The sequence below is a fragment of the Ziziphus jujuba genome, chromosome 9 (genome assembly GCF_031755915.1).
Source record: "Ziziphus jujuba cultivar Dongzao chromosome 9, ASM3175591v1".
Classification (NCBI taxonomy): domain Eukaryota; kingdom Viridiplantae; phylum Streptophyta; class Magnoliopsida; order Rosales; family Rhamnaceae; genus Ziziphus; species Ziziphus jujuba.
The window spans coordinates 25,827,640-25,853,662 of record NC_083387.1 but is presented as its reverse complement, the minus strand read 5'-3'; the positions used below and the strand labels follow the sequence as shown (position 1 = coordinate 25,853,662).

Below are 26,023 nucleotides of genomic sequence, written 5' to 3'. Positions count from 1 at the left end.
AATTCCTTCTGACGTTTTTCTCTTATTTGTTTTCATTTTTTTATTTGACTTCTAACATTTTTTATTGGTTGTGGTTGGACCGGCTAAATTGACCGTAACTAAAATTTTAATTTTTAATCCTCTGTTTGGGTTTAGAAACCCGTAGAGGAAACGTTTACAAAAATTGACAGCGATTATGAGCAAAAACTGCTATATGTCATTTAATAATGATCATTATCAGTAGAATAGCCAATAATATGATAATTATTAATTAGAAGAATGTTATGAATTTAATATTTACATATTAATTTTCAGGTTTAAAAAGTTAAAATCGATTAAAAACAAAACCAAATTACAAAATTAGTACTAACTAGTGTATATATATATATATATATATATTGGTGAATTAGTACCAACTAGTTAATTTCCATATGTGTAGATCAACGTCTCAATGCAAGCGATAGATAACAACATTTTTTTTTTTTTTTTAAAGTCACAATTGTTTAATGAAAAGCACGTAAAGTAATTGCGAATATAAATAAATAGGAAAAATTTCATTTATACTTTTTTAGTTTTGTTATTATTTTACTTTATATTTTATGCTTTTAAAAAATTATCATTTATTTTTTTTTATATTATTAAAATTACTAAAAGAGATTAATTTATCTGTTCTTGTCAGTTTTACTGGTTAAAGGTCAATCATAAAATACAGATTTTTAATTTTTTTTGGGCCTCTAATTAATTGTTAAAATTAAGTGATAAAAACTAACAAAAATTAATAAATTTATCTGTTTTAATATATATAAAAATTTTAAAGGAGATTAATTATTCTTTTTTTTAAAATATGGAATTTAAGTGAAATAATAAAAAAATTGAAAAAAATAAATGAAATTTGCTCTAATATCCTTTTGAGACAATCTAATTAAAAATGCAAATAATGATAATTCAATGATAAGATTCCTCTCTTCAATTTAGTACGTAACAAAAAATTATATGGGGACATGGCCATCCAATTTTTAATTTTTTATTATTTACAACTACACCCATCAATTATAACAAAACTTTTGTTATGCCCTCCTTTAAATTCTAAAAATAGTTTCATATTTGACTGTTATACTCTCACCTACACCGAGTTTGCTCCAATTCTGAAAACATGTTGTATTCCATATTATTAGCTTTTATTCTTGTTTAGTGTTTTTTTTAAATATATTATTTTTATTATATGTATATATATTTCTAACTTATATATATATATATTTATTTATTTATTTATTCCTTAAAGCTTATTTTTATTTGAGAAAAAAAATTTGTTAGGAAGATTTTCAAATTTAATTCAACTATAGTCCATGAAACAAAAAATTTCTTGTTAAATAATATTAAGTTAAATAAAATATTTCTCCTTTTTATTTTATAAATATTTTTTTTTATTAACAAACAACTGTCCATTGCCAAAAAGGTGAGAGGAAAAAAAAAAAAAAACAACAATTAAATAATTAATGAAAAAACATATAATCAACTCCCCCCTTATCTTCCGCCAATATTACAAAAAATTCCTCTCGACTTAAAATATTTTCATTGACACCCTATAAAAAGAGATATAGATTTACCTTTCTCCTTCATTTGTGAAATTGACATATTAATCATTTTCTAAGCTTTTAAATTTTTTAAAAATTAAAAATACTATTTTTTTATGTTCTTTAAAATAATCATGTAGAATCCCTTTTTTTTTTTTTGGTTTAAAAAAAAAAAAGAATCAGTTTTATTTAACCAATATTTATACTTCCATCGTAACAATTTCATTATTTCATGCATTTAAAAATAAAGATATAATAATAAAAAAAATAAAGATATAAATAAATTCCATAAACAAGAAGCAATAAATAATACAAAATTCAAAGAAAAAAAAAAAAAAAGAAATTTAGCAAGGGACTGTGTAAAAGGAGAAGAGAAAAAGGAGAGGAGCAGCAGATTTGAGCATCGGAAACACACAAAAACAAAAATGGGAGTGGAGAAGCAGCTTCTGAGGCCTGGAACGGGTCCCAAACCCGTACCCGGTCAGAAGGTCACCGTTCACTGCACTGGTTATGGTTAGTCTCTCTCTCTCTCTCAAAAACCCTAATTTATACGCCCTTTTCCAATTTCACTTTTTTTTTTTTAAAAAGAATCAAAGTTGCTTTCTTGGAAACCAAACAGAAACCTAATTGATTCATTTAGTTTTATTTTTTGTTTTGAATTCTTGATTGAGAGTTATTTTTGTTGGTATGCGTTTTCAAAATATCTTCTATTTTGCCGCTTTAATTTGTTTGGCGTATTTGCTAAGTACAAGCATCTGTATTGTATTGGCACATGTGATTGCTCTTTTGGATGAATTTGATGGGTTCCTTGTGATTCTTATTTCCGCTGAACAGATTGGAAGACACATGAGCTTTAGAGTGAATTTTATCCCTTTTATAGTTTTAGTGCTGTTTGCGGTCAATTTACTTAAAGAATTTTGGATATTTCCCTTTTCTTTTGGATTGACTTGTGATTTCACTTACTTCGTGTTTGAATTAAGCTCCTTAATTTGTTGTTAGTATGTCCACAGCTATTAAGTAAAGAACAAATATTGCTATGAATTCTGGGATTTTCTGCTCGAAGTTAGTGGTGTTAGAGTGATAGTGAAAAATAGTGTTTCAGATTAGTAGAATTTGATGGATGAAATTTCCTAACCTTTGCAATGGATATATGATGTGAGTGTGAGATCCTGCTTTTCCTCCAGACTCCTCTGTAATTCATGATTTTATTTGGATCGATTGACACTATCTTTCATGATTTCATAAAAGTTCAAGTTTGGATTAAAATTTTTTATTATTCCTAAATGTGTGTTCCACTTTTTCAAAGTAAAGAATCGTATATTAATTATCGGATTTTATGCTGAAAGTAAGTGCTTTAGGAGTAGAGATGAGAAAATACTGTTTCAGTTAAGTAGAACTTGATGAATGAATTTTCTTGGCGAGAGGTATGTGTCAAGACAGTTTTCAGTACTTTCCACTGGAATGCTGAAGAATTTAGGCACTTGCATCATGCTTGACCTGAGACATACATGTAAAAAAAACTCTTTGCTTTTCCTTGATGTGGTTTGTGAAAGATATGAAATATGCAGTTTGTTGTCTTCCTACTTGTCATGGCATCTCTTCCCTTCATATATGGAAATCTCATGCTTTGTTTATATAATAAGAAGAAAGATGTTAACTCCTCCTTCCTCAACCACTATCTTTGTCCTTTATTTTCCCTTTAACTTTTTTTTTTTTTTTTTTTTGTGTGTGTGTGTGTGTTTTTTTTTTTTTTTTTAAAATAACTAATATGCAAAATGATATTTTCTTTTCCCCTTCAACATTAATCCCAGCTTGCCCTTCTCTGTTTTACTAGTGTCTAATATAGGAAATTAAGGGGTGTAAAAATGGTTGGAAGATATCAACTTCAATGAAATAAGACTATTGCGTAGCTCCTTTCTTTAAAGACCACATGCTTTCGTTGAAGTTGATTTGTGCTACAATTTTATTGTGAGGATTTCTTATAAAACTGATCAGAAATGTCAACAACTACTGGTGAATAAAGTATGTTAATTACGCTTAAATTTAATGTTGTTTCTTAATTATACTGTTACTGACGTATTAGCATGTATAAGGTAGTTTATTAATTAAGCTTATGCCTTGCTACGTTAATATTAGGACCGCTGAAAGAAATTAAACGTTAGATTCTCCTCAAGGACGTTTGGGACCTAGAAGAAATTTAATGGAACCTTATCACTGAAAGAGATTAAATTTGTATAATAGAAGTTAACACCTACTTAGATGATTGCCTAATAGATTAAGAACTCCTTATGGCCGTATGGAATCCACTGGTTGATGTATTTTCCTAGAGCTCCATTGTAACTTTGCTGCTTTTGTCTTTGAAAGTAGTCATTTAGTTTTTCCATCCCTTGTATTGTTTCCCAATACTACGTGTATCAATGAATTTGCCCATTCTTCAGTTGCCTCTAATGCAACGTCCCCCTATTTTCTCCTGTTGTCATTGTTGATGAATTTGACAGGCATTAATTGAATGACTATGCTATTATTTTGAATGTTTAACTTTTCTTATTTGCTCAGTTCACACATCATTTCTAGGTAATTATTTAAGTGACTGTCTGCATTTTTGACAAAATAATTTGTGCTGATCTCCGTTGTTCTTTCTGCAGGTAAAAATGGTAATCTGTCTGCGAAGTTTTGGAGGTGAGGGTTGTTGGTTTGATGTTTTTGTTAAAAAAAGAGAGTGAACGATGATTTTTATATAGCTTGTCTTTCTTCTTGTTTCTTTCAATTGAAATTAATTTTAATTTTATCTTATTTTTTATACCTTTTGTTTGTTTTGCTATAGCACAAAGGACCCTGGGCAGCAGCCTTTTGCATTCAAAATTGGTCAAGGTTCTGTTATAAAAGGTAACTCTGCCAATTTTTTAGTATTCTTTGTCGTAAAGAAATATAAATTCCTCGCAGAAAGCAGCATCATGCTGTCATCTCTCTCTCTCTTTTTTTTTTTTTTTTTTTGGGTCTCTGGTAATTTAAATTTTTTAAATTGATGAATTTGTCAGAAACATATTCAATGACCATTTTCTTTTGTTTCTCTTGAGCCATTCTTTGCTTGATAAGAAATGCAAATTTTATGTAAGGCATTTTTAGTCTGTTGCATGGATGCTCTGAATAATGAAAGTATGGAAGTGTACCAAGGCTGTGTTTTTAGAATAGATCATTGCACATTTCCATTTGGGAACACTTTATGTGATATCATATTCATTTCTTTCCTCTGAATGAACATGCAGTTACTGTACATTTCTGCTTTTATATGCAGTGTAAACATAAAATTCCACAACAGTCAATCTGTTTTGTGGACTAGTTATATTTATAGTTAGATGTGTTTATTTAGAGGATCATTTTTTCCTTTTTGAACCGATTGCAGGATGGGATGAAGGTGTGCTAGGGATGCAACTGGGAGAAGTTGCTCGTTTACGGGTAACATTCAGTTTTACTTTTTCAAACTTTTTGTGTTCTGCAATGTTTCTAGTGGATAGGAAACTTTTCTTATGTTAAATTTAAATGGTTATGGTTAAAGGGCCATTGAAAAACTTATCAACATGTTAAGGATTCAGTTGTTTGATTTAAATTGTGATAGTAATAATTAGAGGCGTTTTGTGATTAATTTGTCGAAGTTAAGGACTTGCTTGATTTCTATTTGAAAAGCAGAAAAATTGTTAAAAAAAAGATAATGAATATGTATACTGCTAGGAAAGCTTCCATAGACATTTAAATAAATATTTCTAGAATCAGTGTTGATAACACATATATAGCCTAGTAATATAAATAACTTACATGGAAAAACCTATAGAGTTAGCTCCTAGACATATTTTGTTGATTAACATTTCTATTAGAATTCTGTTCTTGTTCTTCTTTCACTCCAAAAATTAGAGTTTTGTGCTCTTAATTGTGTAACCCAATTATGTTCCAAAAATTTGAGTATCAATTTGCCTGGTCCATTAATATTTATTCCCTTAGGATTTGTAACCTCTGTTTCAATCATTTCATGATATTTTTGCAAGTGTAAATTCTTATTTTCTGTTTGATCATCCATAGAAGATCAGAAACCAGTTCCCTTTTTGCTCATATAGTCCCATATGCTAAAGTGGTTTTCAAGTTTATGGTCTGTTGCAACATAGCCATGTCAGATTAATTGCTTTTGAAGGCTGTGTAGAAGAAGCTGCAAGCCCCTCACTTTTTGCTTTTCATTTGACTATGTTTCTGGAAATTTGCAGACAGGAACAAGCCTATTAACTTTTATTTTCATGTTTGATGATTTTACAGTGCTCTCCAGATTATGCATACGGTGCAGGTGGATTTCCAGCATGGGGAATACAGCCGAATTCAGTTCTGGATTTTGAGATTGAAGTTCTGAGTGTAGAGTGAATACAGTATGTAGGCAGTGGGTAACTTTTCAGTGAACCCAAGCCAAGTATCTAGAACTACTTGCTTTATATATGATGGACATATCTAAATGCATGTGACATATATAAATGTTTATGTTTCAATAATTGACCTGACTGGGTATTTTAAGTAATAATAAACTCTCTTGATTATGATCCCTCAGTGTTCCATATTTCTTAAACTGTTTTGAGTATGAAATTATTTTTTTCATATATTGACAGCATATTTCGACATGTTCTAAGAGCTTAGGATTATGGTATTGCAATCTGCAAATTGTTGATATTTTTGCGGGTTTTGAAAAATTTTCAAAAGCCAATGTCAGAACTTGGATATAATCGACTTGAAATAATGAAAACGCAATGCTGTTTTTAATCAAATCAACTTCAAGGTTCAATAATGGTAATCTATAATGTTTTTCCTAAGTATTGCATGTGTCTGTCTGTGTGTGTATATATGTATATCGTTGCACGGTAGGTTTCTATTCTAATTTTATCTTTGTTGGTTCACATTTTTTTAAAGTTTGAAAATTATAAACTTCTTGTCTAAAAGGAAGAATACGGTAAAAAGAATATTAATTCAAAAAAAAAAAATTGCAAATACAGTAACATGTATTTGCAGTGACAGTTTTCATTTCCAATTTATATGGATTTATTTGAATTATAATGAGCTTGGATTTAATTTGTTCTAGGAAGTTAGTGACTGGTTCAAGAAGAGCTGGTTTTGCCTTGGTCCTGTGACTCTGTAAGAGGTGGGATATGGTCTTCCCACATGGGATCCACAGCGAAGAAGGGCACAAAATGAAACAATAATTTATTCTTCAGTACCCACCACCCGCCGATTTCTTAGGAAATTAAATATAAGAAAAGAAAAAGACACTCAACCAAATTCGGATAAAGATTTAAATATAGATGTCCAAGTCCAAGTCAAAGTCAAATGCAAACGGCATTCAAGAGCAGGAATAGTCTCACATGTACAATTTCCTAACAAATAATGTTAACACACTGAGAAAACCATTACGGTCAGAGACTCAGCTGGCTGAGAAAACCGCGTATTCAACTTCGTCATGCAAACTCTTCCTAGCTACTTCCTAATCATCTCTACCTTCCTTCTTCTCAATCCCACTGTGTGTTGCGTGTATATATATGTGTGTGTGTTATATGATTCCTCAACACACTAAACCAAATACTCTTTTCTGCTTCCTTAAATCTCATTCCTAAGCTCCCTCGCTCAACTCATTTCTAAACAAATTTTCTACCAGAGCTTTGATAATATCCTTTTAAGCGTAATTATGGGTTTGAAAGGTTTTGTTGAAGGTGGCATCGCTTCCATTGTAGCTGGTGCTTCCACGCACCCTCTCGACCTGATCAAGGTCCGCTTGCAGCTTCACGGTGAATCCCACATCCCAAATCCAGCCGTGCAGGCTTCTTTTCGTCCCTCATTAACATTAACCTCCACAGCCGGCAATATCTCAGTGCCGGCGGCGGCGACATTCTCGGCTGCAAAACCACCCAGTGTTGGACCCATTTCCATTGGTGTCCGGATTGTCCAAACCGAAGGCGTAGCCGCCTTGTTTTCAGGCGTCTCGGCCACTATGCTCCGCCAAACACTCTACTCCACAACTCGTATGGGACTCTACGACATTCTTAAGCAGAAATGGTCCGACCCCGAAACCCATACCTTGCCACTTTTTCAGAAGATAACGGCTGGCTTTATCTCCGGCGGTGTCGGTGCAGCGGTTGGCAACCCGGCCGATGTTGCCATGGTCCGCATGCAGGCTGATGGTCGCCTCCCAATAGACCAACGCCGCAACTATAAGAGCGTCGTCGATGCCATCACTCAAATGTCTAAGCAAGAGGGGATTGCTAGCCTGTGGCGCGGTTCGGCTCTGACTGTCAACCGTGCCATGATTGTCACAGCAGCGCAGCTCGCTACTTATGATCAGATTAAGGAAGTGGTGTTGGAGAAGGGTGTGATGAAGGATGGGATTGGGACACACGTAACGGCGAGCTTTACGGCGGGGTTCGTGGCTGCTGTGGCATCGAACCCGGTGGATGTGATCAAGACGAGGGTGATGAACATGAAGGTGGAGGCGGGAGGGATACCTCCTTACTCTGGTGCACTAGATTGTGCCATGAAGACTGTGAAGAAAGAAGGTCCCATGGCTTTGTACAAGGGCTTTATACCTACTGTATCAAGGCAGGGACCGTTTACTGTGGTATTGTTTGTGACACTGGAACAGGTCCGGAAAGTGCTTAAAGATTTCTGATTTTTGTCCTTCCAAGGAGACAATTTATATTTGTTCTATATGTATAGCCTCATTTATTATATAAGCTGATTCACATTGAGAGTGCCTATTTGTAAGTTATGAATTCAAAAATTAAGTGATTTTTTGGGTGTTTAAATCATCTACTTGCACTTCACTTTATTATTAAATTATTAATTCACTTGAGAAATAGTATTATAACTTCCATGACAATTTAATGAATATGTTTGAAAATATATATATATATATATATATGGTTTTGCTACAAAAATAATCAAGTTTTCTCTATTAAAAAAAAATTAGATATTAAATATTATTTTGAAAAGATCAATTTTACTGCAGAATAGATATTTTTTCACAAAATATAACTATAAAATATATTTTCTATTTCATTTTAAAATGATGTTTAGCATTATATTCTCACTGTACAAAGAGAAATTAATTCTTTTTGTAGTAAAATCATATATATATATATATATATATCTAAACATATTAGCTTACAGAAGTCTGACCTAAAGAAGAAGAAAACTGTTGCTACTAACTTGCTAGATCGAATATAGAGGTTTAGTAAAGGGCTCAAATTGAAACTATGGCTGAAGAGTTACTAGCTACAAAATTTGGCTCAACTGCAGTTAAACTTTTCTCCATTAATGTAAATTATATTGGTTTGGTGCTGCTTCTGTTTTATGCTAATTAAACACATTAAAATTGATTTTTCATTTTGTGTGAGACAGTTTTGCAAGACAACATTGAAAGTGACATATAAATATGCCAACTAAAAGAACAGGCTGCTCTGAGATATATATTTTGCAAAAGTTTTGAGAACTTTAAGGTTTCAACGTTCTGTGGTTGAGATTCAAGACGTAATGTTTGCTTGATATGGCTCTTCAGAATCAAACTTCTGATTCATGTCGGCAATATCAACTGCATATAAATGCCAACTCAGGTTTACTTTAGTTAAACAAAACCGACAAAACCATCTTCTTGCCATATAATATAATATTTATATTATATATTTACAGCTATATGAGTTGATCATAAAAACGTTTTTAACCATAATGACATCGACATTATTTATGTACAATTTTTGTTTTCTTGACAAATTAGTCATTTCTCTCTGATATTTTTTCCCCTCCTCTTCTATTACTTTCCTCGCTGTCCCTTTGATTATCAAGTATTTATCAGTGAGTACTTTATTTTTTATTTTTTTACTTTAATATTATTGCATAGAAATTTAAAATTAAAGATTATTATTTGAAAAAATAGTAACAAAAACCACTGCCTAACCCCTCAAGTCATTAGAAGCGAGTAATCTACGTTTTTTATTTTTATTTTTTTAATTTATTTATTTATTATTTTTTATAAAATTTAAAGTCAACATCGTTAAAACTAGAGAGGAAGATAACATATAGTTTGGTTGTCTGTGTTGCAGGAGTTTAAAACTATTTGAAAATTTAACATTTTTAATTACAACCAAACTAGTCAAAATCTATAATATGGCTGATTCTGGACCTAATAAGCTGTCTTTTGCTAAAACATTATTTCTTGTGTATGATAATATATATATATATATATATAATGTTGGTAAAGAAAAACCTTTTAAATTCTTCATCAAATAATATATAAAAGCCAGTTTGAATTTAATTATACGGATCTTCAAACAAGGCTGGTTCTTCAGAAAATTTAAATGCTTTATATAAAATCAATTAATTTTGTAGTTTTTTGACATTGAAAATAATAAGTTACTAAGTATCTACTGTTTGACTTATAACTCACAAAGAAAAAGAAAAGTATTAAATATTACTAGCAAATTTTGTGGAGGTGGGTAGCATCCATGTCTATCCGCATAAAGGCCAAACAAATTCAACTTTAATTCCCAAAGAGCTTGGTTAAAGAGTTTTATTTTTTTTCCTGGTCTTTATCAGTAAGAGAGTATTCTTATGACTGAATTTATTTGTTGACAAATTAATTTAATTGACTTGTATACTTTTGGTTTTATAATTTTCTACTTTCAAATTTCAATCTTAAAAATATTACTGTTTTCTTTTTCACACTAGCTGCTACAACTTTATAGGGTTTATTGGTCCTCTACAGTACCTGTCCAAATTAACCAAATTTTTCATGAGTTCAAACCTAGTCATCTTAAAAATCTTACAAAATAATAATAATTAATGAGAGTTTGCCACGCTTATTGGTTCTTTTTATTGGGCTAAAACTATGATTAAGGTTGAAACTTTAGCTTAGATTACCTGTGTAAAAGGGTCAGCACACCATCATTGAATGTCAAATTTTGATTACTGGACCCTTAAATATTAAGATACTTTGGAAAAAGGAAGGTAGACGGTATTAAGCACTATGATAATTAAATATAATACTCATTTGAATTCTTTAATGATTGGTTTAATTTTTCTTTTTTGCTTTATTAATTCTAATTTCATTTATATTCAAGGGTTCCACTGAAAAAGAAAATTTTAAAAGAAACCCCCAATAATCATCTAGTGGTTCATTTGTACATCCACTATGAGTATTAACATATGTATCATCCTTTTCCATATATGAGATTTCCACTCTCATTACAATGCTTGATCCACCGAAGTTGCTTTTCCTATATCATCACCTTACATACATGTATTTGTATCTTTTTTTTTTTTTTTTGGGTTAAAGAATTTGAAAAAATGGGAAAACCAAGTGGGTTACGGCATTAGGACTAATTAATGGCAATTAGTTAAACTCACATTTGCATTTGTTTAGCATAATTAATTATAAAAAGGAAACTAATTTTTTGACCATATACAAGAAGTACTTGACCCACTTACCAACTAGTACTTAATCCTTTAGACAGATTCAATAAAAGTATCAATCCTAATTTTTATATTTTTTTTCTTTTCCCTGAAGAAAATTAGTAAGACTAGTATTTTTCCTAACAGTATATATATGAATATGTAGGGGAGGGTTATATGTACCAATATCTTTTGTAAATCATTACTGCGGCCAATTAAAATGGTCTATAATCTGACGGTGGTAAAAGATGAAAAGTTTCAAAATTTTATATCCATATTTGATTTTGGATTAACTTCATATTAGTTATGTACCTTTAAATTATATTATTTTAATGGCCAAGATGATTAAAAATGTTGGTACATGGGATAGCCCCATATATGCGTTAATAAAGTAGAGCTAGAAGTGATTGATTTCATTATTGTTGTTCAATTTAAAATATAAATTAATAAGATTGGATCTAGAATCCCTGAATTCCTGCATTCAGCTAAATTTAGAGCATATTTTGGTGCTACCAAAAGAGCAGACCTTATGATACTTATAAGTATAAAAAATGGTGTATGTTATACTTGTTCCCTCCACTCTAAGCAACATGGTATTGCACCATGCGTTTAATTATTCATTGTTTATTATATAATACATAAATTATTGATCCACCTTCACATAATCAAAACGTCTTTTTCGACAAAAATAGGTTCCAAAATATGTATTATTTATTTATTCTCTTTTTCTGGCTTTTGTTACACGAGGATCATATATTGGAATTATGATTGTTGTAGGTATGCAACATATTGGAGCTTGCACTAGATGACTCAACTATAATTCAATAGGTCTTCATATAAAAATTATATATATCTTCTTAATAAAGGGCCCGGAAACCTTTTGCCTTTTAATTTCAAAAGACCATAAAGATTATATTAGTAATGAGTATCTTAGATTATTAATAAGTGGATGTCACATGTAATGTTTTGTGTGAGATATTCATATATTAGATATGTTTGTTTATTATTATTAGTATTATTTTGTGTTGATATTTGTAGAGGAGAATTTGAATTCGGGATTATTATTTAAGAAAATATTAACATTTATTACCAAGGTATGCTAGATGTTCTTGTTCCTTCTTACTACCAATATTAACCAAGCTATGCTAGATGTTCTTATTCCTTCTTACTATCAATATTGTTGTAATCTACGGTTTAAGTTAAGGACAAAGTATACAAAACCTACCTAAACTATCAAATGTATAGTTTTGAATAACATTCTTAAATTACGTAAATAATGAATAAATTCCTAAAATGATGAGTTATATATCTACAAATATATGTCAATGACCTTTGCCCAAAAAAAAAAAAAAAAAAAAAGTAAAAATTGTCACACATACTTAAAGTGTATAATTTTTTTCCCTTATTAGATTAGATGCTCAATATAAATGAAATCCTACAAATATTGAACCATTATTTACATAATTATCAAAAAACCTCCGCATATAATTTGAGTATTTAGGTTAAATTTTTTGTTGTTAATAGTTGGTAGGAGAAGGAAACAAATGGATTTTAAATTTATGATGGTTTCTTTTATATTATACCAAATATTAATGGAGTTTTAATGATGTTTTTCATTTTTATTTAATTCAACATAATATCTTTTTTGTTGGGCTAAGTAGCGATAGCATGTGACTAAATTGAGGGCGTTAAAATGGTTGAACAAAACATTATGTCTTTTGGGAGGCACTATTAACACTCCACAATAAACTTTTTACACTCCTATTTGGACTCTCTATTTTCAACTTACAAAACTACCCTAACTTTTTTTTAAAAATAAATAAATAAATAAAAACTACTCTAAATTAAAAAAATGTACTTATTGTTATATTATTTAATTAATACCTAACTTATATTTAAAAATCCAATTTTTAAAATTTATCTATCTTATGAATTATGAATATATTAGCATTTACAATCCCAAACTTGTTAGACAATTAAATCAAGTTTAATGCTTCTTATTTCTTAACCACACAAAAATTTTTAACCCTTCATTCTTTAAAAGGATTGAGTGATTTTCCTTTTTAACGTAAAGTTATTTATGACTAAATAATAATATCTTCATTGCGTTAGTATCATAGGAATTTATTTCTTTAGTTTAATAGTTGAAGGAGAAACTTCATAAAAAAAAAATAAAAAAATAAAATTCAGTTGAAGGAAAGAAGACATTATAAAAACTGACAAAAATAACAGGCATCTTATATAACATTAAAAATATAAAAGGACAAAAATATATTATAGTATATAAAAGAAATGAGTTATTCAAAAAAAAAAAAGAAAAAAAGAAAACAATTAAATGAGTTTATTTAGTATAAGTGTGTTTAAACTGTGTTAAAAAAAAAAAAAAAAACTCTTTTATATGTAAATATTTTAGTGTACATATCCTGTGAACGCATGTCAGTAAGATTATACTTTAAAAAATGGATATAAAATATAAAATATTGAAAGTCAAATAAATGAAAAGGTGCGGTGTACAAATTGAATAGTTTTATAAGAAAGTTTGGGAAAAAGAAAAAGATTTAAGTAAATGAAGCCGCTATATTTGGCAAAGAGGTTGAAATTAACAAAAGTTTGACAGTGGATCAGGAGCCAGAGCCAAAAAAAAAAAAAAAAAAAAGAAAAGTTTGACAGTGGATTGGAAAAAGGCAACAGTGTTATATGTAAAAAAATTCTATAAAATCTTAGCGGCCTCAATTCCAGTCACCTTTGGACCAAGCAATTCATTTTTCTTCCTTCATTCATCTTTGCTCTCACTGTTCTGTTCTCTATCTTTCTCTTTGTTGTCAATTTCAGAGTTTCCAGTCAATTGTTCTCTTCCTTCAGATCCATACCCACCCCATCTAATTGTTATTATTATTATTATTATTATTTTCTGTAAGTTTCTCCTATAATTCCTGCCCCTTTGTATATATGCAACTGTTTTCTGGTTTATGTTTCTCATCTGCCCAATTTCCATTCTTTTCCGTCTGGGTTTTCATTGTTTGTTTGGTTGCTGAGAAAATTTGGGAAAACAGAAAGAAACTGATTGAATTGTTGGATCTTGGAATTCTGATTGTTTTGGATCTGAGAAAAAAATCCAAGTTTTTATTCAGTTTTAGCCAACTTTTAATTTTATGGTAAATTGTGGTGATTTAGCTAATTATATGTAGGAAAGTCTGGAACTTTTTGTTTCAAGCTCGCTACTTGTGTATGCACTGTTATTTATTTATTTAGATTTTCCATTGATGGCAGTTTTGTGTTTTTAGGCCATTGTGTTTGGTTGGTGAGAAAATGAAAGACAGGAAATTGAATTTAGTGATCTTTTCGTTTAGTATGTTATGGTTTCTCCAAATGGTTGAATTGATATGTTTAACTGAGGGGAGATTCTTTTAAAAAAATTTAAATTCCGGATAAAAAAAAAAACTTTATTGGCAAAATTAGAGAAAAATATTATATGTAAGTTTTGTAATCTTCTTCCTTTTGCTCAATATTTAAATGTTATTTGTTAAATCTTTATTTTGTAAACGGTAGACAAAAGGAAAATGGAATTTCATTTATAGGCCCTAATTTTTTGTGCTCTTAGCAAGTTTGTGGAAACATGTATTAGTGGTTCTATTTTTTGTTAATCAAATTGTTTAACATAAACAAGAATATATGGTCTGGAAAGGTGGTGTATGTTACCAGGAATATCTATTCGAAATTTTTTACTTTCCCTGAAATGATCTGATAGCTGTGTTAGAAACCAGAACCAATATGGGTTTTGAACTTGGTTTGTTTATATATTTATGTTGAATATGCTAAAGCATGGTTTGGTATATGATTTCATTTTGTTTCCCTTGTTTCCTTTATGTGCTTAGAGAAACAGGAGCATTTTTATTCTTGTAGTATATTTAGTTTTTAGGTTTATTGTTCCCTGTTTTCATCAGTTTCAAAATCATTTGGTTTTCTAATGCGGTATATTTGTTCTAATTCTACTGCAGGATATTGATTATATATTATAAAAAAATTAAAAAAAAAGAAGAAAAAAGGGGAAAAAAAAAGTGTGCAATTGTGGATAATTCATTGGCAGAGAGAGAAGGACAACAGTATGCTTTGGTTGAGTTTATCAGTTGATGTGTTTCGCGCAGTCATGCGCTTGAACCTGTATTGCAGGGTTATTCTGTAATTAATTACTCAACCGAGCGAAGTTAATTTTTCTATCATCTAGTTTGTTCTCGATTGAACCTTCCATGGGACTAAAACACTTCTTTGTAATTTCTCCTGATATTTACAGGATTAGCTGAAAGATAGATAGCTAAGCCTTGTAACATTTAACACCTTTTATTAGTTTCTGTTCTTGTTGATTTCATTTCAATCCACCCGAAACCCTGATACTTTGTTGATCGTAGTTTCTAGCTTGGCCGTCTTTTCTTTTTGCACCTGTAGGTAGTGTTGGTGTCTGTACCTGTTCCCAAATCCATTGCTAATTTTCAGATATAGTTTCATCCTCTCCACGGTCTGTATTTTGGGTATTTAAGTTGGATAGACTGAGTGATTTTCTTAAGGACCAAAAGTAGTTATGGTGTGCCAAGCAGCAAGCCAAACAAGATTTCGGGCATTAAAGCATGAGAATGGGATTGCAGGAAAACCAACAATTATAGTCAGAGTCATTGCATGTTTTCAACCTTTACAGGATTGCCAGGTTCGTACAACACTTGTTATAATATATATATATATATATATATATATTTTTTTTTTTCTTTTTGACTATTTCAAGGATTCTCAGTTTTTTAGTTGGCTTTTTAGTGCAATCTCCATTATATCGTTGTCATACATTGCTCACATTGCTGACTTTAAGAATACTTAACCTAGTGTGCTTAATGTTCTAAAAGTTTGGTTAATACTGTGTTTTGATGATGTTTCCAGGCCGAGTACTTCCGTCATTTGCTTAAACCTGTTACGTAGATCGGTTCCATATTTCAGTGATTATCCCAAGCTGGAAGTTGTAGATTTTCTTTTTGTATACTTTCTTTCTGAAAGAAGCAGCAAAAATTGAACATTGCATATCAAGGGACCTTGTAAGTATTTTTTATTATTCTTGATTTTGATAGCTAAATTGATCTTGTAGTACATTTGAGTGATTACTTTATCTTCTTGATTATAGGTAATTTTTTTGGTTGGATGGTTAAGGCCAACGAATCTTGGCTTCATCTGCAGCATTCTTCTTGGCAACTGCCTCAATTGAATTGTATGAGCACATTGCTTGAACAGAGGCAACAGCAATGTTTGCCATCACATACAGACCATGGCACTTGCACGTTTCCTGCACATGTAGAATTGCCAGAGTCTACAGATCCTGGTCTACAGAGGTTTAACAATGAACAGAAAAATGAAGCTCATGATTTGCTTCGATATTTGCCTCCTCACTTGCGGACATCACTTTCCACTCCAAACCCTGATTTTAATGGAAAGCAATCTGCATTTTCTTGTGGGCTTGAAAAATCTGCTGTGCCGAATACAAATTCAGTGTCATGTCAGAGGGGACTCCTTATTTTTGATCAGTCTGAGAATCATACGAGGCTAATCTATAATTCTGTTTTCCCTCCAATCCAGAATCCTTGTTTTGCCAGTGCAAAACTCAATCACAATTATGATGATTTGTACAAGGTGGGGCATGCAGTCAGAGTCGATCAAAATGGTCCAACAAAGTATGTTTCACATGAAGAATTTGGTAAGAATCACATGGCTGATGAAGAGAGTGAGATGCATGAAGACACTGAAGAAATCAATGCCTTACTCTACTCCGATGATGATGGCGACGGTGATGATGATTATAGCGAGGATGACGACGAAGTAAGAAGCACCGGTAATTCTCCATTGGAAATTAAAGAGGTTAATGGATATCAAGAAGAGGTTGAGGTATTAACAAAAGAAGTTACAAGTTATGATGGTCCAAACAAAAGGCAGAAATTGCTTAATGGTGGGTACAACAAATCATCTCCAACTGACACTGATAGGTCAGTAAAATTGGATAGATGTAATGAGTATGACAATGATGTAGAATCCGGTCGTGCTGATAGCCATAACCCAGGAGATGGAACCGGTTTTATTTTAGGCAAGATGCAGTCCAAAAAGGAGAAGATTCGTGAGATATTGAAAGTTCTGGAGAGCATAATTCCTGGTGCAAAGGGCAAAGACGCATTGATAGTCATCGATGAAGCGATAGATTATTTGAAGTCTATGAAGCTAAAAGCCGAAAACTTGGGAATGAGTTTCCATTAAGTTGCAGTTCCTCCTTTCATTCTGTAGTTTGTTTGATAAAAGGGTAGAAAGAAGGAGGTGAAAAGGCAATAACCCAAGAAAAATACTTGGCTTTGAATGATTGATGAATTTGAAATGACTTGGTGGTGGCTTTGGTATTTTTTGTGTGGGGTCCTTCATCTGTTGCTTTCTCTCTTTTCTGTCTAAAGAAGTTGTATATAATGGACCAATAAAGGAACAAACTATTGGAGATGTTATTGCACGCTAGGAAGAGGATTGATATATGGAGGTTTTTTGTTTGTTGACCAGAAATGATTACCTTTAAGCCTTTAGAGAGATTAAAGCTTAATAAAAAGTCACAAAAATTTTCAAACGCATGGGAAGGCTAGTGGTGGGCTGTGCTGTAAAATGAAGACCTTCTTTTTCGGAAGTGTGGAGAGCCCCCTATGGATTTAGTGCATGCGCGTTTAAATGGGTCCCACTTTCACCTTCTTTTCCCTCTTTGATTCTATGCTTGTCCTCCCTCTTTTACCTTCTCACGCCTATCATGTTGGTATAAATCCATAAAAGCGTTATGCAGAAAGATTGCTGGTGTGGGGGAGTGAAGTGGGCTTGGACGGTGGGCTAATGTTTAATGATGAAATTTAGTGGGGTCCCTTTTTTACCTTGAGGGATCAAATCACATAGTAAAGGTTGTACCTTGTTTTAGTGTGGTGATGGAAAAGTCACTGAAGCTGAACAGTGAATTGGTGTTTTTCTGCTGTCTTTTTCTAAGGACATATGGAGAGCTCCATGAGGGCCTCAATGAGTGAAATTGGATTTGGTGTTTGATGCTCTACTTTTATATATATATACATATGGCTTTGTCAGTTCTGTCTCTGGTTGTGTGTGTTATCAATAATTGGGTGTGAAATGGTGGTGGTGGTGTTGGCAATGGTGGTTCTTGGGACAATGGATTTATGGTATGTATTTCACACCTTTTGGCTTTCCTTTTGTATTTTTCCGTGTTTGTATTTTGTATTTGTATTTGGTTTTTAGCAGAAAAACCATGTACTTTTGAATTCTGTTGTTTTCTAGTGGATGACTAATGACTTGTACCTGTGGTATTGTGGGTCCCAATGTTTTGTTTTTTTTTTATTTTTCGTTTTTAAATGGGTCCCATGGAACTTTGTGTGTTTCTTGGATATGACCCAAAAAATCTGTCAATAATCAATATACAAGTTTTTAGCTTTTTCTAAATGCAATGAGGATGAGTTAGAAAAAGACACTAGCTATTTATATGGTACAATAGACTGTTTGAGTTTTGTTAAGGAAAGCTAAATTTTACCAAATCCTGTGATTGTAAAAGTAATAATCACGGCCTGATGTAAAGAATGGTAACAAAAGTGTATTTGATTGATTATGATCCAAATGTTTCCTAATTGAATGGTCATTATCATTTGTCATAGAAAACTTGACTATGACACTAGTTTTGTTCTGTTGTTGAATGATTCCAATTTCTTAAGATGCACAAAGAAATGTATAATAGTTATTTGTCCATTTCAAGCATGCTTCTATATAATGAATCTACAAAAGTAAAAACAAATTAAAAAAAAAAAGAAAAAGAAAAAAGTTTATGGTTTTATATAAGGATTTGATTTCAATGTGCTCTATCAAAAACATACTGGATTGATTTACCCCGAAATAATAAATAAATAAATAAGAATGGATTGCATTTTACTGTCAGCGAGAAAGATGCAAAAAGTGCGCGTGATATAGAACAGAGGCGGACCCACATTCGACCTCGAGGACAAGTGCTTCCTTAGATTTTTTGACTTTTCATATTTTTATTACTTTCTACTTTTTACTGTTTTCTTCCTGTGTATGACCATCCTTTTACAGCCCACGTGTCAATTTATCATGCCTTTTACTTTTTTATTATATATATATATATTTTTTAATAATTTGCTTTTTTTTAAAATAATTTTCCTTTCTATTTTTTCTTTTACATTTGTTTTTTTAATTCTCTTTTTTTCTCACACCCCTCTCTCTCTCTCTCTCTCTCTCTCTCTCTCTCTCTCTCTCTCTCTCTCTCTCTCTCTCTCTCTCTCGCTATATATATATATATTTATTTATTTATTTCTCTTTGTAATCCTAATCATTTAATATAATTATAATATTTATCTAAAATATTTTAACACTACAATACTTATTAATATTTTTAATATCATATTTATATACATATAGATCCCACTACCAATAATTGGCAAACAAAATTTTTCATGTTAGATATATTTAAAAAATTATAGTGGCGGTAATCAAATGAAACAACCCAAAATCAATACAATTTTCATAAAATAATTTCAAAGGAACAAAAGTCAAGCTAGTCCAATATCAGGTACATCCAGTCCATTGTCATAACGAAGTCGGGCAAATCCTTGGCCCAATCTATTCGGAGCTGAAGGAATGGCCATGGTTCTTTAACATGCAAGGTCTAGCCCAATTGATCAAAATTAAGAAACAGAGAGAGAGAGAGAGTTTTGTTATCATATTTATATTTTTTTAATCTAACTAGTTCCTAGTTAATGCATAAATATAAAATGTCTAAGTATTCTCTATTATTAAGAATTTATTTGTTGAACATTAAATTTCGTTAATAAATTAGCCTTATGAAATAACTAATATTTTCATTTATATTAAAAAATATAGAATAAAATTAAATAAGTGTAAAATAATTGAAGAGAATTAATTAATATAAAATCAAATACATGTAAACCTTATAGCTTATTAATATATGTTGCAAATTTTTTATAGACAGAATTAAAATAAAAATAAAAATAAAAAAAATAAAAAAACAAAACAAAACAAAACGTGTATAGCAGAATTTCAAATAGGGGGCTATTAAACGTGCATGTTCCTTAGGGTATGTTTTTGGTACTCCCGGAAGTGCAATAAAATTTTTTTTTTCCTTCTAGGTCTACATCAGTTCATCATGATGTGGTGGCATTGAAAGTGATTCTTTGTTAGCTATTAATGTCCTTTTGAAGCCTGATGACAACTTTGAGGTTAATAGTCCTCTTTTTGAGGATATTAAGAGGATGGCTCAATGTTTTGTTAGAATGTCTTTTCTAATAATTTTGTTGTACATGAGCTTGCAAAGATACAGTTAAGTTGTCACGAACTTATTATTTGGATCGAAGAGGAACCTTCATAGCTTTTCTTTCTTATCCAAGCTTGATGTTTTTCCTTTTTAATTAATGGAAGTTTATTTTCCAAAAAAAAGAACCATCATTTTTATTGCAACCACAAGTTTTTTGGGTTGTTTAGAATCTTATTGATATATTAAACATATCAATCTCTTAAATGCATTTAATAGTTTGGTCCAAACTCGTTTTCCTCCTATCATTCGCATTGATTCAGTCATGAGGTGCCAAAAATTCTTACGACCAGGTCCATATCTTGGTGCTTGTTCAGCATTATTAATTCAATTCCAAATGTCACAAATCTATAGGCCAGTGACACTATTTAAAAAACTGTCATATAAAAAACAAATGTCGTGGCAAATTGTGTTCCACACATTCATTTTTCTCTCTCTATTAGATTGAAAATCGCTTCGGCTCTTTATGATTATGAACCTTCCAAAACGACATGTTACATCAATTAAGCAATTTTCATGTAAAATGTCAAACTTCTTCTTATCTATATAGTTATGATCCATTATACACTTTACCAACTTCCATTAGAGATTCCAGGCTTTAATGCTACACCCCCCAATGAATTCAAAGAAAGTATGATTTCTAAAAATTTATTAACTATGTACACTAGGGGGGCAAAAAAATTTAGCAACGAATTCAAATTTGATCAAATATTTACCATCGCACAAAAGGCATTATTTTGTAAACGGAAAGTTATTTTGGAGGAGATATGAGTATTCAATCACAGATCATATTGTCATCACAAATAATTGTGGTTAGCAAGAGATTTGCTATAGATGTTGTTTATGTAATAATCCTAGCCAGTTCTGTTTTCTTGTCTATATATGGACTTGTACCGAAAACTTATACTTTATCCCATGGTTTGAGACAAGATGTTAACTAATTTATTCAAGTAAAATATAGGTAAATCAGATACATTTTAGTGAGTAATTATGCTCCAAAGTATTTATTTTAGCGTAGATGAAAAATGAGAATAATCAAGTAATTCGCCAAGAGGGTCTTTTCCTTCATAATTAAAGCTTCTTCCTTTATGAAAATAAAATAAATACCCAGATGACAAATGCAGAGAAATCACTCACGAGAAGACACTAACAAATTTGTCGTCACAAAATATTCTTAACCTAGCTTTTGTCAAACAAGTGCTATAAAGAGAAAGGAAAAGAAGCCTCAGTTTCCCTGCAATGAAATGAGAAACTCCACCCTCCTAAAAAAGTATAAAAAAATAAAATAAAATAAAAATCTTTGTAAAACACGATCAACAAGTAGAATTGTATCATTTTCTTGGCAAGCAACCGCTATTTGCTTTTTTGTCATTGTCTCAGGAAATAGAATTTCTCCATCTTCTTGGTGTTTTTCTAGTTTGTTCTGATGAAGTTGGGATCTGAGGCCCAATATCTTGTTGTTCTAAGTTTGACATCTTTGTGAGCTTGCTAAGTTTCTTCCACCCACTGCTCCATGATGATGTCTGTTTTTGCTTTGCCATTTTATCAAACTGTCTCTGAAGATTTTCCATGTCATTTTGGAGTTCAAGGTACTTGGCTTTAACACTCTCGAGCTCGAATTTAAGGGTGTTTATGTCCTTTTTCGCCGTGGCCCATCCTTCTTGGAACGATTGTGGAGTGGCTTCGAGTAGTGTTTTTCGGTTCACAACCATTGGTTGGTAATTGGATTCTGCTCCGTCTTTCAGTGAATTGTTGGCTATGGCACTGCTTATTTTAACCTGTTCCGAGAAGAGAACTTGGACTACTACTCTCAATGGCAGCCGTTCGTTTTGTGCAGCGTGCATACAGGCGTCGATCGATAGCTTTTGGCAATCCATCACACGGCAAAGCCTCTTCCTTTCGTGCTCGGACAGTGTAGGATGAGCCTGTTTCATTTGGTAGAGACATAACAACTCCTTAGCCGAACGAAATTACCGAAAAAATAGAATATGTTTGATCCAAAACATACACTTTTTCTGAAAAAATGATTTCTGAATGAATTTCTCTATTCAATGTCCAATGGCATTGCTTTTATTTTCCTTTGTTCTTGTTATCTTTACAAAACCAGTTTGGCTATGCTTGTAAGAGTAGCACATTCATGTTAAGCAGGCCACGCCTATTAAAAGTACACACCCTACGAATATTCATTCAAAAGTCTTATTCTTCAAATGTCATGGAAAAATTTGAAAAGAAAATAATGAAGCATTTTGGTTTCTTTTTGTTTAATTATGAGAAATGATAATATTGACTTAAAAAATAAGAGTGAGTTGCATAAATATTTTCTAGTTTTTACATTCAAAATTTTAAGTTTCCATAACAAGTATGAAAATCACTTTCTTTTCCTTCTCCATTTTATCCTCAATCCAAACATTGCATTAATGATTTACTTTCAAAAAAATGGTTAGTTAGAAAAGATCAAATTATCAAGAAGAAGGAAATTACCTTAAGATAGGAATCGACAGCTCTATAAAGTCCATCATCGCAAGTTCTTGCAGATTCTGGCAAAGCTTCTGCAAGCACCTGAAACTTAGTTAGAGATAGATTTCTATCCCTTGACACTTCTGTAAGGTAACTATCAACAAGCCTAGATACTCTCATCTTAGCACTTGGTCCATTCCCTCTTTGAGTTCCTTCATACAAGTGTGTGTCCAAAAAAGACTGTGTACTAGGACTCGAGCTCTCTGTCTGTTCTTGAACAAGAAAATGCTCCAAAAGCCTCTGAACAAGATCCACATCATACATGGTATCACTCTTATTGTATGAAGGAATGAGGAGGTCAGCCAGAGTAGCCTGCTCGAACTGCATTCCGACCCTTTTCTCCAATTCGGTAGCCAAAGCCGGAGCGACCTTCAACATGTTTGCCATTCTCAGAAGCCTAAGCAGGAAGCTGCAGGACACACTGTCCTTCTGCTGAGGAATTATGCTGATGAGGCTCTCGATTATCATCCGTTGATCTTTCGCCTGAACCGTCGGAAGATCGTCTTTCGTTCCGGCGACTATCATATGCAGCCCACCTTTCCAACTGGTGCTGCTGCTGCTTGTGTTGCTGTTGCTGCTATGGCTTCCTTCATCCCCTGTTCCGGACCCTTCGCTTATCAATCCCGGTAGCCATTTCGTCGCGTAATGCGTTATGGCAGCTCCGATGAGCTCGAATCTCATACCCTTTACTTTAATCGCTGTGATGACTCTAACAAAATGATCTATCCTCAATATTGAAACGTCTTCGAACCACCAATCCGGCGGAACCTGCTGGTTCCTACTTGGACTAGAATCCTTCTTGTCATTCCATTTCGGGCTCGAAACCTTTGGTGGTTTCCCAGTGTATGCCCATCTTATACCTTTTGGATTGGCACAGGCTTTCCAAGCAATGGACTCGCTGCATCTCCGGACAATTTGGAGGTTTTCGGCCCAAGGAGAGAGCTTCTCGCAGCTCTTCAACACTACTATGGAGTCCCTCCATGAGGACAAAACTACATAGCTCAGAAAAGCTTCGGTTTTGAATATGAGATTGCCTTCTTCCAAATCCTCTGTCATTTCAAGATACTCTGCAGCACATCTCAGGCCTGAGATATTGGCTGCTGTTAGATCAACAGCAATTCCGTAGCAGAATTTGGCTGCCAGCTCAAATGCGTCTGGTCCACCAGGAAGATCATCCAGACCTAGCTTGGTTAAGTCTGGGTCTCGGGATTCGTATATAACTCTGTTCATTTTTCCGCTCCTTGAAAGCAGGGGATACTTTTACACAGAACAAATACAGTCATAAGAATTTCTGTTCTTTGTGAAATAATCAATTTCAAAGAAAAACTCTGTTCTTTTTTCTTTTTTCTTTTTTTTTTTCCTTCAAATAATCGGGAAAGATTTGGAAAAATTATCAAGTACCTTGTGCAAGTGAAAATTGAAATCTCCAACTTGAACAAGAAAGTCACTTGGAATATCAGTCGCAACATACCTTTAATCACAAAGGGACAAAAGAAAAAACAGCAAATGTTTCAAAAGCTTAAACATTCCCAACTTCTTCTACTTCTATAAGAATTTAGAAAGTAAAACCATGAAAAGTTATGTTTAGATAATGATTTTGCATTTCTGTGTGACAGAATTTATCAAATATAGCATTTATGTGTAAAGCTAAGCTAACTACAAAATTACCATGACTGGCCTCGTAGTTCAAACCCATCAGTTTTGACAGCATGTTTGCTTGAACTAAGAACTACATTGCCATAATCTCTTCCAGAAACTGACTCTATCTCTGATTCCCACATGGTAAAAAGACAAAAATCCCCAGAAAACTTCAAGCTGGATTTAGAGCAGCTCTGAAAGCAGAGCAAAAACAGAGATAAAATGAGCTGAAGAACAAAAGCAGAACAAGAACAAGAAGAAGCCTGTGAACAGAGATATAAATGAGAATTAAGATAGAGAAAAAAAGAAAAATCCCACATGGGATGCTTGGAATTATCTTCCACTGTCGGCTTCTTAATTGTTTTTCCAAAGAGCTCCTTACAGGCTGTGTAGTAATGGGCATTGTTAGTCTGTTTTTGGATCAGTTTGACTGTTTCTGTTTTTTTTTTTTTTTTAAACTTCCCTTTGCTTTTTTTTTTTTTTTTTTTGGGTTTTGTTTTTTGAGAAACTTTCTCACTTTGATTGCAGAGAATGTGGAGACTCAGTTTTTGGTTTTCTTGATATTCATTTTATTATTATTATTATTTCTAGGCCTTTTTTATTGGCTATTATTTCGTATTTATTGCAAGGAAAACATTCTTCTCTGACAAAATACAATGAAAGAATAAAGAGGGCCATATTTTTTTTTTTTTTTTAATTTGCACAATAGAAATGGTCATAATTTACAAAATTACCATTTTGGTTTTTTGGACCATGACTTTTGTTGGCTTCTATAGGCAGCTAAGTCACAGCCATTTCACATGCTGAGAAAAAATCAAATGGACAACTTGGTTTTGGTCTATTTTCTTCAATAAACACTTTTTCTTTTTATTTAATTATTTTCATTATAATGCAAAATCTATTGGATCAATCCAAAAAGTATTGGACACCCTGATAAACCCAAAAATAAAATAAAAAAAGATGCTTAAATTTTAAATTTTCTGAAGCAAATTTAAGCAAAAAGCGAAGAAAAAAGAAAGCACAAAAACAACAAAGGAGAAGTACCACCACTTAAAATTGGTCATAGATAATAACTTTTAGCTGACCAATATATTTTTGGGGTCTGAACCAATTAATTAATGGAGTTTGATATCAGTAACTACTGAAAGGGCAAACATTTGGGAAAAAAAAATTGTACCCTTTAATAAATCGTACAATGCATATGCCACTTGATTCAATAAAGTTTGGTATATGGGTCCCTATTGTATTAAGAGTGTCTACATAATTTTTTTTTAATAAGTTTAACATCAGAAATTTGCATTTTTTTATTTTATGAAATATTATACCAAAAGAAATATATAATTTTTTTTTCCTCTTGTGGGTAACTTGTAGGTCCATTTCTTTATGAATGTTAAATTATATATATATTTTTCCTGCTCAAAAAGGGTTTCTGCCAATTCTGCCAAAATTACAGACA

General features: G+C 32.0%; 4 protein-coding genes across 5 annotated transcripts; 3 read left to right on the top strand and 1 right to left on the bottom strand.

The window, feature by feature from the left end:
- Positions 1-1,866: 1,866 nt before the first annotated feature.
- On the top strand, positions 1,867-6,132 carry LOC107408059 (peptidyl-prolyl cis-trans isomerase FKBP12). The gene is made up of 5 exons (XM_016015417.4): positions 1,867-2,066; positions 4,199-4,232; positions 4,378-4,439; positions 4,957-5,009; positions 5,856-6,132. Exons 1-5 carry the CDS (start codon positions 1,979-1,981, stop codon positions 5,955-5,957), a joined length of 339 nt encoding a protein of 112 aa, XP_015870903.1. The 5' UTR covers positions 1,867-1,978; the 3' UTR covers positions 5,958-6,132.
- Positions 6,133-7,131: 999 nt separating this feature from the next.
- LOC125424004 (mitochondrial uncoupling protein 5) lies at positions 7,132-8,380 on the top strand. Its single transcript, XM_048480139.2, has one exon. The coding sequence runs from the start codon at positions 7,264-7,266 to the stop codon at positions 8,239-8,241; it is 978 nt and encodes a 325-aa protein (XP_048336096.2). The 5' UTR covers positions 7,132-7,263; the 3' UTR covers positions 8,242-8,380.
- Positions 8,381-13,661: 5,281 nt separating this feature from the next.
- Positions 13,662-18,375, top strand: LOC107427606 (transcription factor bHLH143). The gene is made up of 4 exons (XM_048480133.2): positions 13,662-13,931; positions 15,017-15,717; positions 15,942-16,093; positions 16,180-18,375. The coding sequence occupies exon 4, from the start codon at positions 16,197-16,199 to the stop codon at positions 17,295-17,297; it is 1,101 nt and encodes a 366-aa protein (XP_048336090.2). The 5' UTR covers positions 13,662-13,931; positions 15,017-15,717; positions 15,942-16,093; positions 16,180-16,196; the 3' UTR covers positions 17,298-18,375.
- Positions 18,376-21,554: 3,179 nt separating this feature from the next.
- LOC107409118 (root phototropism protein 3) lies at positions 21,555-25,042 on the bottom strand. Of its 2 annotated transcripts, XM_048480114.2 has the most exons (5): positions 24,886-25,042; positions 24,598-24,761; positions 24,331-24,400; positions 22,894-24,186; positions 21,555-22,337 (listed from the first exon to the last, which is right to left on the bottom strand). In XM_048480114.2, the coding sequence occupies exons 2-5, from the start codon at positions 24,708-24,710 to the stop codon at positions 21,789-21,791; spliced, it is 2,025 nt and encodes a 674-aa protein (XP_048336071.2). In that variant the 5' UTR covers positions 24,711-24,761; positions 24,886-25,042; the 3' UTR covers positions 21,555-21,788. The 2 variants fall into 2 exon arrangements, with proteins under 2 accessions (XP_048336071.2, XP_015872039.3); XM_016016553.4 differs by having other exon boundaries at positions 24,598-25,033.
- Between the last annotated feature and the right edge of the window lie 981 nt (positions 25,043-26,023).